The sequence below is a fragment of the Otolemur garnettii genome, unplaced genomic scaffold, assembly GCF_000181295.1.
Source record: "Otolemur garnettii isolate 467f Iridium unplaced genomic scaffold, OtoGar3 scaffold00014, whole genome shotgun sequence".
Lineage (NCBI taxonomy): Eukaryota > Metazoa > Chordata > Mammalia > Primates > Galagidae > Otolemur > Otolemur garnettii.
This window is the reverse complement of record NW_003852409.1, coordinates 31,178,703-31,191,894: the sequence shown is the minus strand read 5'-3', so window position 1 is coordinate 31,191,894 and position 13,192 is coordinate 31,178,703. Positions and strand designations below refer to the sequence as shown.

Here is a 13,192-nt window from a genome sequence, read left to right as displayed (position 1 = left end):
TACTATGAAACCAATTTATAGCCTTCTTATGAAAGCTATAACCCAATTATAGCCCAAGAAGAAGGGGAAAGGGGAGAGTGAGGGGAGGGGAGGGGGGAGGATGGGTGAAGGGAGAGTAGTTGGTGGGACCACACCTACAGTGCATCTTACAAGGGTACATGTGAAATTCACTAGGTGTAGAATATAAATGTCTTAACACAATAACTAAGAAAATGCTGTGAAGGCTATGTTAACCAGTTTGATGAAAACATTTCAAATTGTATCTAAACCCAGCACATTGTACCCCATCATTGCATTAATATACACAGTTATGATTTTTTTTAAAAAAAGCAATAAACCCAGGCGTCTATTCATTCTTTTCCTTTTTTAAAATCTCTATTTCTGGCTTGGCATCTGTGACCCAACTGGCTAAGGTGCCAGCCACGTACACCTGAGCTGGCAGGTTCTACCCAGGGCAACAAAGTGAGACTCTCTTTCAAAAAAAAGAAAGAAAGAATGAAAATTAGCTGGGAATAGTCGTGCATGCCTCTCATCCCAGCCACTAAGGATGTGAGATGGGAAGATTACTTGAGCCCAGAAGTTCAAGGCCACACTGAGCTATGATGGTGCCATTGCCCTCCAGTTTGGGCAGAAGAGCAAGACATTATCTCAAAAAAGGATATATGGAATAGTGAAATATATTAAATACATGAAATGTGCTCAAAGATATTTTTTGTGAGACATTGGGTCTTGCTCTATCGCCCAGGCTAGAGTGCCATAGCATTATCATAGCTCACTGCAACCTCAAACTCCTAGGCTCAAGTGATGTTCCCACCTCAGTAGTTGAGTACGATACTCCCGCCTCAGTAGCTGGGGTCTCACTCTTACTCAGGGTGGTCTCAAACTCCTGAGCTCAAGAGATCCTCCCACCTTGGCTTCCCAGAGTGCTAGGATTACAGGCTAAGACATCTTTAAGTGTTCTAACTATAAAAGCCATGGCAACTGTGTAAGGTAACAGATATGTTAATTAGCTTATAGTAAGCACTTAACAATATGTGTGTAAATGCGTGTGTGTGTGTGTGTATGTGTACAGAATTGTCCCACCAAATGCCTTAAGTATATGTGTGTAGGATTATATCTCAATAAAGCTAGAAAAATAAAGTATATAATTCAACAGTTTTGGCTATATTACATAATTAATTTTTAATAACTGCAGTAAGATATACGTAAGACTTGCCAATTTAACCTTTTTTTTTTTTTTGAGACGGAGCCTCAAGCTATCCCCCTGGGTAGAGTGCTATGGCATCACAGCTCACAGCAACCTCCAACTCCTGGGCTCAAGCGAGTCTCCTGACTCAGCCTCCCAAGTAGCTGGGACTACAGGTGCCTGCCACAATGCCCGGCCATTTTTTGTTTGCAGCCGTCATTGTTGTTTGGCGGGCCGGGCTGGGGATTCGAACCCGCCACCTTAGGTGTATGTGGCTGGTGCCTTAGCTGCTTGAGCCACAGGCACTGAGCCCAATTTAACCATTTTTAAGTGTAAAATTCAGTTCCATTTAGTACCCTCACAACACAAAACCATCATCACTATGTAGTCCCACAACATTTTCATCACCCCAAAAAGAAACTGTACTGTTAAGCATCCAGTCTCCGCTTCTCCTCCTCTCAATGTGGATCACTAATCCACCACTAATCTGTCTCTAAGATGCCACTGCATTTTTATCCTCTCTCCCAACCATGGATATTCCCAAGTTTTGCAATTACAAATAGTGCAGCAGTGGACACTGCTAGGCATGTATCAAAGTGTCTCTCTAAGGATACCAAGAAAAGTCAGGGTCAGAGCACTGTAATTTGTGGCTGAAATGTCCTGCAAAATGCTGGCACCAGTCCACAGGGCCAAAAGCAGAATAGAGGACTCCTGCCTTCCCCACAGTGGCCGGCACCGGACAATAGCGGGCCTCTCCATGTCGCCAGCTTGTGCTTTCACTGCATTCTCTAATTACTAGTGAGGCCCTGCATCTCCTCCCGTCTATGCCATTTGGGTTTTCTCTTTTCCTCCTCAGTCCCACAGGTCACTGTCACAGGCAAAGAGAAAAGGGCTTTCTAGTTCCCAAATTTTCCTGGGGACCTAAAAACTGACAGAAGATAGCACTGTGGATTCTCCAGCAACAAGAGGCGAGGAATTTAGGACACAAAGCTTGCCCAGGGTCCTGAATCTGAAAGCTGCTCACTGTCCTCCTGGGCCTCTGGCGGACACTAAAACCGAGGCTAACACTATGCCGACCTGTGTACAGACTCACCCAAGACTCCTCCTGGTGGAGCCCCGCACTGCCACCACCCTATTTTACAGGTAAGGAGATGGAGGCTGGGGGAAGGGAGGGCATGCTGGCTAAGGTCACACAGTGACCTGGTTCATGAAGTGGACTCCAACTCCAGAGCCAGAGCAGTTCACCACACTGAGCACTTCCCAGTGAGCACCCAGGTGAAGGTTCGGCCCTGAGTGCCCAGCTGGCACCAGTCCCAGGACAAAGAGCAGCAGCACCTGTTAAGTGCAGGCAGTATGCAACCCCTTGTCTATACATCATCTCTTTTTTTTTTTTTTTTGAGACAGTGCCTCAAACTATCCCCCTGGGTAGAGGGCCGTGGCATCATAGCTCACAGAAACCTCCAACTCCTGGGCTCAAGCGAGTCTCCTGCCTCCGCCTCCCAAGTAGCTGGGACCACAGGCGCCTGCCACAACGCCTGGCTATTTTTTGGTTGCAGCATCATTGTTGTTTGGCGGGCCCGGGCTGGATTCGAACCCACCACCTTTGGTGTATGTGGCTGGTGCCTTAGCCACTTGAGCCACAGGCGCCGAGCCTATAAATCATCTCTAATTCTCACATAATCCCATGTGGGAGAGGCCATTCCCATTTTATAGGTGGAAAAACTAAGGCCCTGAGAGGTAAAAAATCACCTCCCTGAGATCATCCAGTCAGAAACCAAACAGGTATAACTATTTTAGAGAATAATTTGGCCACAACTACTAAAATTGATAGAAATATATTCTGGAAACTCTTTTTTTTTTTTTTTTTTTTTTTTTGGTGTCTCATTATCACGCTTGTTAGAGTACTGTAGCATCACAGCTCACAGCAACCTCAAACTCTTGGGCTTAAGCGATTCTCTTGCCTGAGCCCCAGAGTAGCTGGGACTACAGGTGCCTGCCCCAACGCCCAGCTATTTTTTGATTGCAATTTGGCTGGGGCCGGTTTTGAACCTGCCACCCTCAGTATATGGGGCCAGTGCCCTACTCACTGAGCCACAGATGCTGCCCAGTTTTTCCATTTTTTAGTAGACAGGGGTCTTGCTTTGGCTCAGGCTGGTCTCGAACTCCTGAGCTCAAGCAATCCACCCACTTCGGCCTCCCAGAGTGGTAGGATTACAGGTATGAGCCACTGCACCTGGCCAGCATTACTATATGTTACTTATGAATACATACATACATAAGTGATTAAAAATTATCAAATTTAACTTGGAAGGCCCAGGCAGGTGGATTGCATCAGCTCATGGTTTTGAGACCAGACTGAGCCAAAGTGAGACCTCGTCTCAAAAATAGCTGGGCGGGCAGCACCTGTGGCTCAAAGGGGTGGGGTGCTGGCCCCATATGCTGGAGGTGGTGGGTTCAAACCCAGCTCTGGCCAAAAACTGCAAAAAAAAAAAGAGCTGGGCATTATGGTGGGTGCCTGTAGTCCCAGGAGGTTGAGGCAAAAATCTGCTTGAGCCCAAGAGTTTGAAGTTGCTGTGAGCTATGATGCCACTGTACTCTACTGGGGGCGACAAAGTGAAAGTCTGTCTCAAAAAAAAAAAAAAAAAAAAGAAGCTGAGCCTAAGAGTTCACTGGCACGAGTAGGCTCTCCTCTCTCACCTCTTTACAGTGCTGTTCCCTCAGCAGGTCTCGGAGGGTACGGTTGGTCTCCTCAAATGTGCTCAGCTTCTGCAGGAGAAGTTCCTTCTGCCTCGTTAGAGTGTTGATGTCCGTGCAGGTCATTTGTTTCTCCTGTAGGACAAGAAGGCAGTCTTACAAAATGCAGGGGGAGGAGGGACAGGCAGTCCCCGTGTGGGACTCAAGAGGTGCTGGTGTCAGGAAACCCAGGCAAGATGAGCCAGGCTGTGTACCAAGGAGGTCAGGGGCAAGCTTCCTGGAGGTGGATCTGGGAGACCAAGTGGAGAGAGGTTGGGAGAACTCACGGGGATGTGTGCAATTAGGCTTCCTGGAGGAAGGCAAGGGAGGATGAGGACACTTGCAGGAATCAACCACATGCCTTGACTCACTGTGATCCAAGGCGACCCATGATGAGGTCTCCTCAGAGGCCCTGGCCACCAGAGGTCAGCTTCAAGGGTCAAAGACCGGGAAGTGAGGTGATAGGGTGGGGGACCTAGGAGTTAAGCGTGCCCTCCCCCAGCCTGGAGATGTCATAAAGTCAGCCTGATGACTGCGTCAAGACCCCACCCCAGACTGCAGCTGCTGGCTCCCTGGGTCCGTCCCAGGGCTGGGTGGGTGGTTCTGCCTGCCACCTACTGTTTTTAGCTTCCCGATGGTATCCTTCAAGGCCATGACTTGTTTGGCAGCAGCTGCTCCATCCATTTCAGCCTCTACCAGCTTGGACATGAGGCACTCCTTCTCCTGCTGTAGGTGTTTCTTCTGGAGTCTGGGGCCAGAAAGGTGGGGCTCTGTGAGCCCTCACGGGCCCCTGGCATGCCCAGAGCTCCGAGGCTCACCTCACAATGCCCTGTGAGGTTCACCTCCTGTCAGGGAGCAGTGGGGGAGGGGACAAGGATGGAAGTTCTGGCCCAAGTGGCCTTCTGGAAGGACCAGGGCCAGAAGTCACATCTATCTGGATACCAGACCAGGGCCTCTATAACAGGTGATATTATGCCACCTGTGGCCCTGCTTGTCTAAGAACCACCATTGTCACCTCTGCCCCTGCCCCTGCCATGGCCTCCTAACCAACCTTCTAAGATACACTTTTGAGCCCTTCCATCTGCTTTCCACACTGGAGCCGAGTCTAGTCACATTACTCCCCTGCTTTTAAGACCTTAGCTTCCAACCCCTCTACCCAGTGCTAATCCTCAAAATGGCTACTGAGAGCGGCCCCCTACCCCCATCCCCTGGCAGGCTCACCTTCTGCCCCCCTGCTCTGGCTGGCTTTCCATTTCTCAGATCCACATGCTGTCCCATACTGGGGCCTTCCCACGAGATGTTCCCATTATATAGCACCTTTCTTCCCTGATACCCACCTGCCTAACTCTTAACTATCCTGCAGGACACTCCTTTAGTTTTTTGAGACAGTTTCACTGTGTTGCGCTAGGTAGAGTGCCGTGGCATCACAGCTCACAGCAACCTCCAACTCTTGGACTTGAGTGATTCTCTTGCCTCGGCCTCCCAAGTAGGTGGGACTACAGGCGTCCGCCACAACGCTCAGCTATTTTTTGGCTGTAGTTGTCAATGTTGTTCGGCAGGCCCAGGCTGGATTCGAACCTGCCAGCTTTGGTGTATGTGGTTGGTGCCCTAGCCACTTGAGCTACAGGGACTGAGTCCAGGATACCCCTTAAATGTCACTTTTTCCAGGAGTTCTCTGACTATGATCTCCCCACCCTCATTGCACTCTGTGGGCTACTCCTTTTCCCTCACAGTAGGAATCCTGAGAACAGTCAGTAATCAACTGTGTGAATGCCGAACAGGCTGCATGTAGGACAGAGGGACAGTGCCTGCTGCTACCTTGGGGTAGCCTGGCAGGAAGGCACTCTGTAGGCACAGGGCTGGCGCCACCTTACATGGTATAGTCCTTCTCCTCCTTCATGCGCTCAATGTTGTGCCTGAGCACTGTGTTCTCGTGCTCCGTCTCAGCCAGTTCCTGGGCCACCTCTTCCAGCTCCTCCTTCCGCTCCTCCAGGAATCTTTTGGCCATCTGGCGCTCACCTTTCTGCATCTTTACCTGTGCAAAGGCACAGGGACCTAAGGAGAAGCTCTTCTTCTATGCCACCCTGGGGCCCAATGCTTTGGACAAACATAAGGTCCCTTCCAACTGAGAGTTACATAGGCCCAGTTCTGGGTCCTTGGGCTTAATCTCAATTAATTATCACCAAACTGACTCTCCAGGGAGACATTTCTCTCCTCATTTTGTGGATGAGGAAACTAAGTATGGACAGCCTTGCTGGTTGGGGTTGGAGCCAGGTGGTACACTGTGACTTGGCTGGCACACCATAGGAAAAGACATCTCTCCCTACTGGGGGCTGTAAGGAAAGAGGGCCTGTTGCCAGGCAGCCAGCCTTAGGTTTTCCAGGAGGGTCTCTGGCCCTGAGTACAGGTGGAGGATTCCAGACACACATCATGTTAGCAATCAAGACTTGGATTTTAATGCCAGGTCTGCCAACTTCCTAGTTGGGGGCCTTGAACTTCCATATTGTTTCCAATTCCATTGCCATATCCTACTGGAAGATACAGCTCAGCACCTAAGGACAAACTTACTTTTTTTTTTTTTAATTTGAGACAGAGTTTCACTTTGTCACCTTTGGTAGAGTGCCATGGCATCATAGTTCACAGTAACCTCAAACTCTTGGTCTCAAGCAATTCTCTTGCCTCAGCCTCCCACGTAGCTGGAACTACAGGTACCCACCACAATGCCCAGCTATTGTTAGAGACAAAAATCTTGCTCTGGCTCAGGCTGGTCTCAAATCTGTGAGCTCAGGCAATCCACCTGCCTCAGCCTCCCAGAGAGATGGGATAATAGGCATGATACACCAAGCCCAGCCTATGTTTTTTTTTTTGTTAAAGACAGAGTCTCATTCTGTCATCCTAGCAAGAGTACAGCGGCATCATCATAACTCACTGCAACCTTAAACTTTGGCTCAAGTCATCCTCTCGCCTCAGCCTACACAGTAATAGGGATTACAGATGTGGCTACCACACCTGGCTAACTTTCTTTTTTTTTGAGACAGAATCTCACTATGTTGCACTCAGTAGAGTGTTATGGCGTCACAGCTCACGGCAACCTCAAATTCTTGGGCTTAAATAATTCTCTTCCCTCAGCCTCCCAAGTAGCTGGAATTACAGGCATCCACCACAACACCTGGCTATTTTTTTGTTGCAGTTGTCATTGTTGTTTAGCTGGCCAGGGGCCGGGATCAAACCCACCAGCCTCAGTATATGTGGCTGGTACCCTACCCACTGAGCTATAAGTGCTGCCTTATTTTCTATTTTTAGTAGAAGCTGGTATAGAATTTCTTTTTTCTTTCTTTTTCTTCTTCCTCTTTCTATTTTTTTTTTTTTTTTTTTTTTTTTGAGACAGCTCACTCTGGGTAGAGTGCTGTGGCATTATAGCTCAGAGCAACCTCAAACTCTTGGGCTCAAGTGATATTTTTGCTTCAGCCTCCCAAGTAGCTGGGACTACAAGCACCAGCTATTTTTTTAGAGGCAGGGTCTCAATCTCGCTCAGGCTGGTCTCCCAACTGCTTAGCTCAGGCAATCCACCCACCACACCCTCCCAGAGTGCTAGAATTTAGGCATGAGCCACCCTACCCAGCCCTGGTCTAGAATTTCAAAACTCAAGGGATCCTCCTGCTTCAGCCTCCCAGAATGCTAGGATTATAGATGTGAGCCACGGCACCTGGGCCTGGGGCAAACTTACTCTGCCTCTTTGGGGTTTTATTTCTATCAATTTTTTTTTTTTTTTTTGAGACAGCCTTGCTCTATTGCCCAGGCTAGAGTGGCATGGCATCAACCTAGCTCACAGGAAACTCAAACACCAAGCCTGCCATGACCCCCAGCTAATGTTTCTATTTTTAATAGAGATTTGTTCTCACTCTTCATCAGGTTGCTCTCAAATTCCTGAGCTCCAGGGATCCTCCTGCCTCGGCTTCCCAAAGTGCTAGGATTACAGTTGTGAGCCACCGTACTTAGCCTCTGTCAAACTTTTCTATAACATGGAAAGCACAGGCCCCAGTTTCCCAGTTACTTCATCCCTATAATGAGACAATGATAACAGAAGCTTCATCTGTTGTAAAAGTCAAATCGGGGCATCTGGCAGAGGACCAGAGCAGCCGAGCACTTCACAGTGAGGATCCTTGTCACTGCGGTGATACCCTATGATGCCCCAGCGACCTCCCCTGGCAGGGGGCACCTGAAGTCCTGGGCAACCTTGCTGAGGAGGACAGGAGGCCTGCAGAGAGACCAGACAGAATCCACCTGGGCAGTCCCACACGTCCTCAGTTACTAGCTGTCCCAGTGCTCCACTTCCCTCACCTCAGACTTGAGACAACCAACCGCGTTCATTAGACTGTCAATCTTCTTATCATAACGGTTCATTTTACAGTGACCTGAGTCGTCATCTTCTGTAGAGAGGTCACTTAACCGCATCACTGAGACCAGCTTTTCTGAAGATGGTGGTGTGATCTCCAGGCAATGAGGTGGATTCTGATAGAGAGGAAGGGGAAACACATGCACTTAGAAGGCAAAACCCCAACAGTGAGGTCCACACAGCTGCTTGTCCACTGGAGGCTTATTTACTGATTAGGCAGGAAAAGCTAAAACAGCTAACCACAAACGTCCCCAGAAGAACGCTCCTGAGGAAACATTACATACTGATGTTTAAATGGTATTTCTGAAGAATTCCTAACATCAAAATAAAGAACTAGGGTTAAAATGTTAAAGTTTAAAATAAATAGAACAAATTGGCAAAAGTTTAGGCAGTAGATGTTTTTACATACCTAGCACAGAAAAAAAAACATGTCAATGGGCACAATGTACGGGCACATGGTACACCTCCTAGGTGTGGGACACAATTGCAACAGAGACCTTACCTAACAAACACAAACACTGTAACCTAATTGTAGGTACTCTCCTATTAATCTGAAATTTTAAAAAAAGAGAAATGAAACATGTCAAGAGACTTTTAAATGAATTTGAATGTATTAGTGGATTAGTTACAAGGGCAGATGAATCTGTTGTAAAGGGTATGATAGGGACAAGTGGGTAAATTTGAAAATTGACCAGACATATGATATTAAGAAAGTTCTTTGGATTAATCACTATTATTTTGATTACCGTGTTTCCCCCAAAATAAGACACTGTTTTATATTTATTTTTTCTCAAGGAGACATACTAGTACTTATTTTTAAGGGATGTCTTCTGCACGACATACTAGTGCTTATTTTCAGGGGATGTCTTCTGCGCAAAATGCCTGGCATGGCAGATATACTGCATAGCCATGCCCATCACTAGGTCTTATTATCAGGGTAGGGCTTATATGTAACAAATGCACAGAAATCCTGCTAGGGCTTATTTTTTGGGTAGGTCTTATTTCCAGGGAAACACAGTACATGGAAATATTAGAAATACATATGGTATGAAGCCTAGAATATACTTTAAAAACATATCAGTGTAAAAATATATATATGTATATATATATATTTTTTTTTTTGAGACAGAGTCTCACTTTGTCGCCCTGCCCTCTGTAGAGTACTATGGCGTCACAGCTCACAGCCACCTCAAACTCTTGGGCTTAAGTGATTGTCTTGCCTTAGCCTCCCAAGTAGCTGGGACTATAGGTGCCCGCCACAATGCCTGACTATTTTTAGAGATGAAGTCTCACTCTGGCTCAGGCTAGTCTTGAACCTGTGAGCTCGGGCAATCCACCCACCTCAGCCTCCCAGAGTGCTAGGATTATAGGCATGAGACACCGTGCCCAGACAAAAAAATATTTTTAAAATAAGGCATGTATGCCTTGGAAAAGTTTATGAAAAACTGTGTAACACTTTGCTTTTAAGATTCTAAAAAAATGTTACCATGGGTTTGTGATATTCTATATGTTTATTCAGATATATTAATTCTGATTATTTCCCATCACTTATAAGCTTCTTATTTTTCCTAAACTGAAGTAGCTAACCTTCTACGCCCATTTCCAGGGGAAGATGATGGCCACCAGGAATGAAAAGAAGTGCTCACTAAGGATATGAATGATAAAATGAACAAGCAGGACTCAGAGGTTTCAATTTAAAAAAGGCATGTTTCTTCTGTTTCTGAATATCAAAAAGAAAAAGAAACAAACAGGAAAGAAAAGGCATGTTCTTTGTCTGAACATTTCTACTTCTGGAGATTTACTAAGAAAATCTAAGAGGGCAGTGCCTAAGGCTCAATGAGTAGGGCACCGGCCCCATATACCGAGGGTCATGGGTTGGAACCCAGCCCCAGCCAAACTGCAAAAAAAAGAAAATCTAAGAACATGAATCAATACTTAAATTCAAGGCAAGGATATAGCTAAATGTATGACAAGATAGTATTGGGTGAATCCATAATGGCACAAATGTATATACAATGGAATACTGGCTTAAGAAAATAATATGCAGGGCAGTGCCTGTGGCTCCAAGGAATAGGACACTGGCCCCATATGCCAGAGATGGCGGGTTCAAACCCAGCCCCAACCAAAAAGAAGAAGAAAAAAGTGTTATGCAGGTAGTGCTTGTGGCTCAGTGAGTAGGGTGCCAGCCCCATATACTGAGGGTGGTGCATTCAAACCTGTCCCCGGCCAAACTGCAACAAAAAAATAGCTGGGCATTGTGGTGGGCGCCTGTAGTCCCAGCTACTCAGGAGGCTGAGGCAGGAGAATCACCTAAGCCCAGGAGTTGGAGGTTGCTGTGAGCTGTGACGCCACAGCACTCTACCAAGGGCAATAAAGTGAGACTCTCTCTAAAAAATAAATAAAAGTGTTATGAAATGATAAACAAAATAGATCCCATTCTTGCTAAAATGAAAAGAATTAGTCTATTCATAAGAACAGATCGGGGGTGGCTCCTCTGGCTCAAAGAAGTAGGGTGCTGACCCCATATAACTGGAGGTGGCAGGTTCAAACCCCAACACAGTCAAAAACTGCAATAAATAAATAAATCGGCTCGGCGCCTATAGCTCAACCGGCTAAGGCGCCAGCCACCTACACCTAAGGTGGTGGGTTCGAATCCCCAGCCCGGACCCGCCAAAACAACAAAGACGGCTGCAACCAAAAAATAGCCGGGTGTTGTGGCAGGCGCCTGTGGTCCCAGCTACTTGGGAGGTGGAGGCAGGAGACTCGCTTGAGCCCAGGAGTTGGAGGTTGCTGTGAGCTGTAATGTCATGGCACTCTACCCAGGGGGACAGCTTTAGGCTCTGTCTCAAAATAAATAAATAAATAAATAAATAAATAAATAAAGGACTAAACTCCATTCTCAAAAAAAAAAAGAACAGATCAGGAAGGTGTCCCACCTAGAAGTTACCTGAGTCTTTTCAAAGGGCAGGATTAGAGGTGTTTTGTTTTTTTTGTTTTTTTTACTTTCTTCCTTGTGTTGATTTAAATTTTCTAATTTTTTATTTTTTTTTGATATTCTAATTTTTTAATGATGATTATATATTTATTTTTCTAAAGTTTTTTTAATATTTAAAAGGAAGAAAATAGGAAAATAAACAGATAGTACAGTTATAACTACAGTCACACCCCACATAGCACAGCAGACCACACACAACAGTGGTCTCATACAATTATACTACTATATTTTTATTATACCTTTCCATGTCTTTTCATTTTTTTTTAATCAAACATATCATGAATTTGTGTGTCATCCTTGTTTGGGAACCATGCTAATCTTGGCTTGTTCCAATTTTAGTTTATGTGCTGCTGAAGCAGGACCTTTTCCATGCTTACATATTTTCAGATACACACATACTTACCAGGTGTTACAAATGCCTACAGAATTTAGAGCAGTCACATGCCGTACATAGGTTTGTAGCCCAGGCGTGGCACGCTATACCACATAGTGTAGGTATGCAGGAGGATGTACCACCCAGGTGTACAGAAGTATACTTGATAGTTGCACGAAGATGAAATCGTATGATGACACATTCGCACAACATATCCCCATCATTAACCAATGAATGACCGTTTATTTAGAAAACAACAAGAAACCTCACATAGGAGAACAAGTGACAGGAAATGAACCAGGACACTGGGTACTGCCTGTGACAGGGAGACAATGGAACAGCCCAGAGGGCAGCTTCCAAGTAGCTGAGTGATGCTTACCAGGTGCATTTAGCTTATAAAAATTCATCATGCAATATACTCCTGATGTGTGTACTTCCCTGTAGTTTTATTTTTATTTATTTATTTGAGACAGAACCTCAAGCTGTTGCCCTGGGTAGAGTGCTGTGGCATCACAGCTCACAGCAACCTCCAACTCCTGTGCTCAAGCTATTCTCCTGCCTCTGCCTCCCAAGTATCTGGTACTACAGGTGCCTGCCATAACGCCCGGCTATTTTTTGGTTACAGCCGTCATTGTTGTTTGGTGGGCCCTGACTGGATTCAAACCAGCCAACTCAGGTTTATGTAGCTGGCGCCTTAGCTGCTTGAGCCACGGGCACCAAGCCTTCCCTGTAGTTTTAGAGACAAGGTCTCACACTATTGCTGGGTTGGAGTCAAGGACAATTCACAGGCATGAGCATGGCATACTATAGCCCAGAACTGAGTTCAAACTATCTTCCTACCATATCCTCCCAGGAAGTTGGGACTAACGGCATGCATCACCATGTCTAGCTCAAGAAAAAGTTGTGAAAACTTAATAGCAGCCAGATTTGAGTAGTAGAATTATAAGTGACTACTTATTGTTCTGTATTTTCAAATTTCTCTAATAAAAATAGATCACTTTTAGGGCAGCGCCTGTGGCTGAAAGGAGTAAGGCACCAGCCCCATATGCCAGAGGTGGTGGGTTCAAGTCCAGCCCTGGCCAAAAACTGCAAAAAAGAAAAAAAAAAAAAAAAAAAGATCACTTTTAATAATAGAGGAAAGAAAAAACCTAGACCTTTTTTCTCCTAAAGATGATCTCATCAGAAAGAGTTTTTTGTTGAGACGAAGTCTCACTATGTCACCCTTGGTAGAGTGCAGAGACCATCACAGCTCACAGCAACCTCAAACTCTTGGGCTTAAGCAATTATTTTGTCTCAACCTCCCAAGTGGCTAGGACTACAGGAGCCCACCACAACCCCTAGCAATTTTTGGTTGCAGTTATCATTGTTGTTTAGCAGGTTCAGGCCAGGCTTGAACCCACTAGCCTTGGTATATGTGGCCAGTGCCCTACTCATTAAGCTACGGACATCAAGCCAAGAGTTGTTTTTTTTTTTTTTTTTGAGACAGAGCCTCAAGCTGTCCCCCTGGGT

The 13,192-nt window shown here is 46.0% G+C and overlaps 1 protein-coding gene and 1 pseudogene across 1 annotated transcript in view; both read right to left on the bottom strand.

Moving 5' to 3' along the window:
- Positions 1 to 13,192, bottom strand: part of ODF2 (outer dense fiber of sperm tails 2) — a 47,113-nt gene that overhangs the window by 23,432 nt on the left and 10,489 nt on the right. The window contains exons 5-8 of the mRNA XM_012802342.2: positions 8,261 to 8,431; positions 5,794 to 5,954; positions 4,538 to 4,667; positions 3,884 to 4,015 (exon numbers count right to left, since the gene is read on the bottom strand). Of these exons, the coding sequence (XP_012657796.2) occupies positions 3,884 to 4,015; positions 4,538 to 4,667; positions 5,794 to 5,954; positions 8,261 to 8,431 (594 nt within the window). The remainder of the gene's footprint in view (positions 1 to 3,883; positions 4,016 to 4,537; positions 4,668 to 5,793; positions 5,955 to 8,260; positions 8,432 to 13,192) is intronic.
- LOC111723709 lies at positions 11,571 to 11,669 on the bottom strand (annotated as a pseudogene).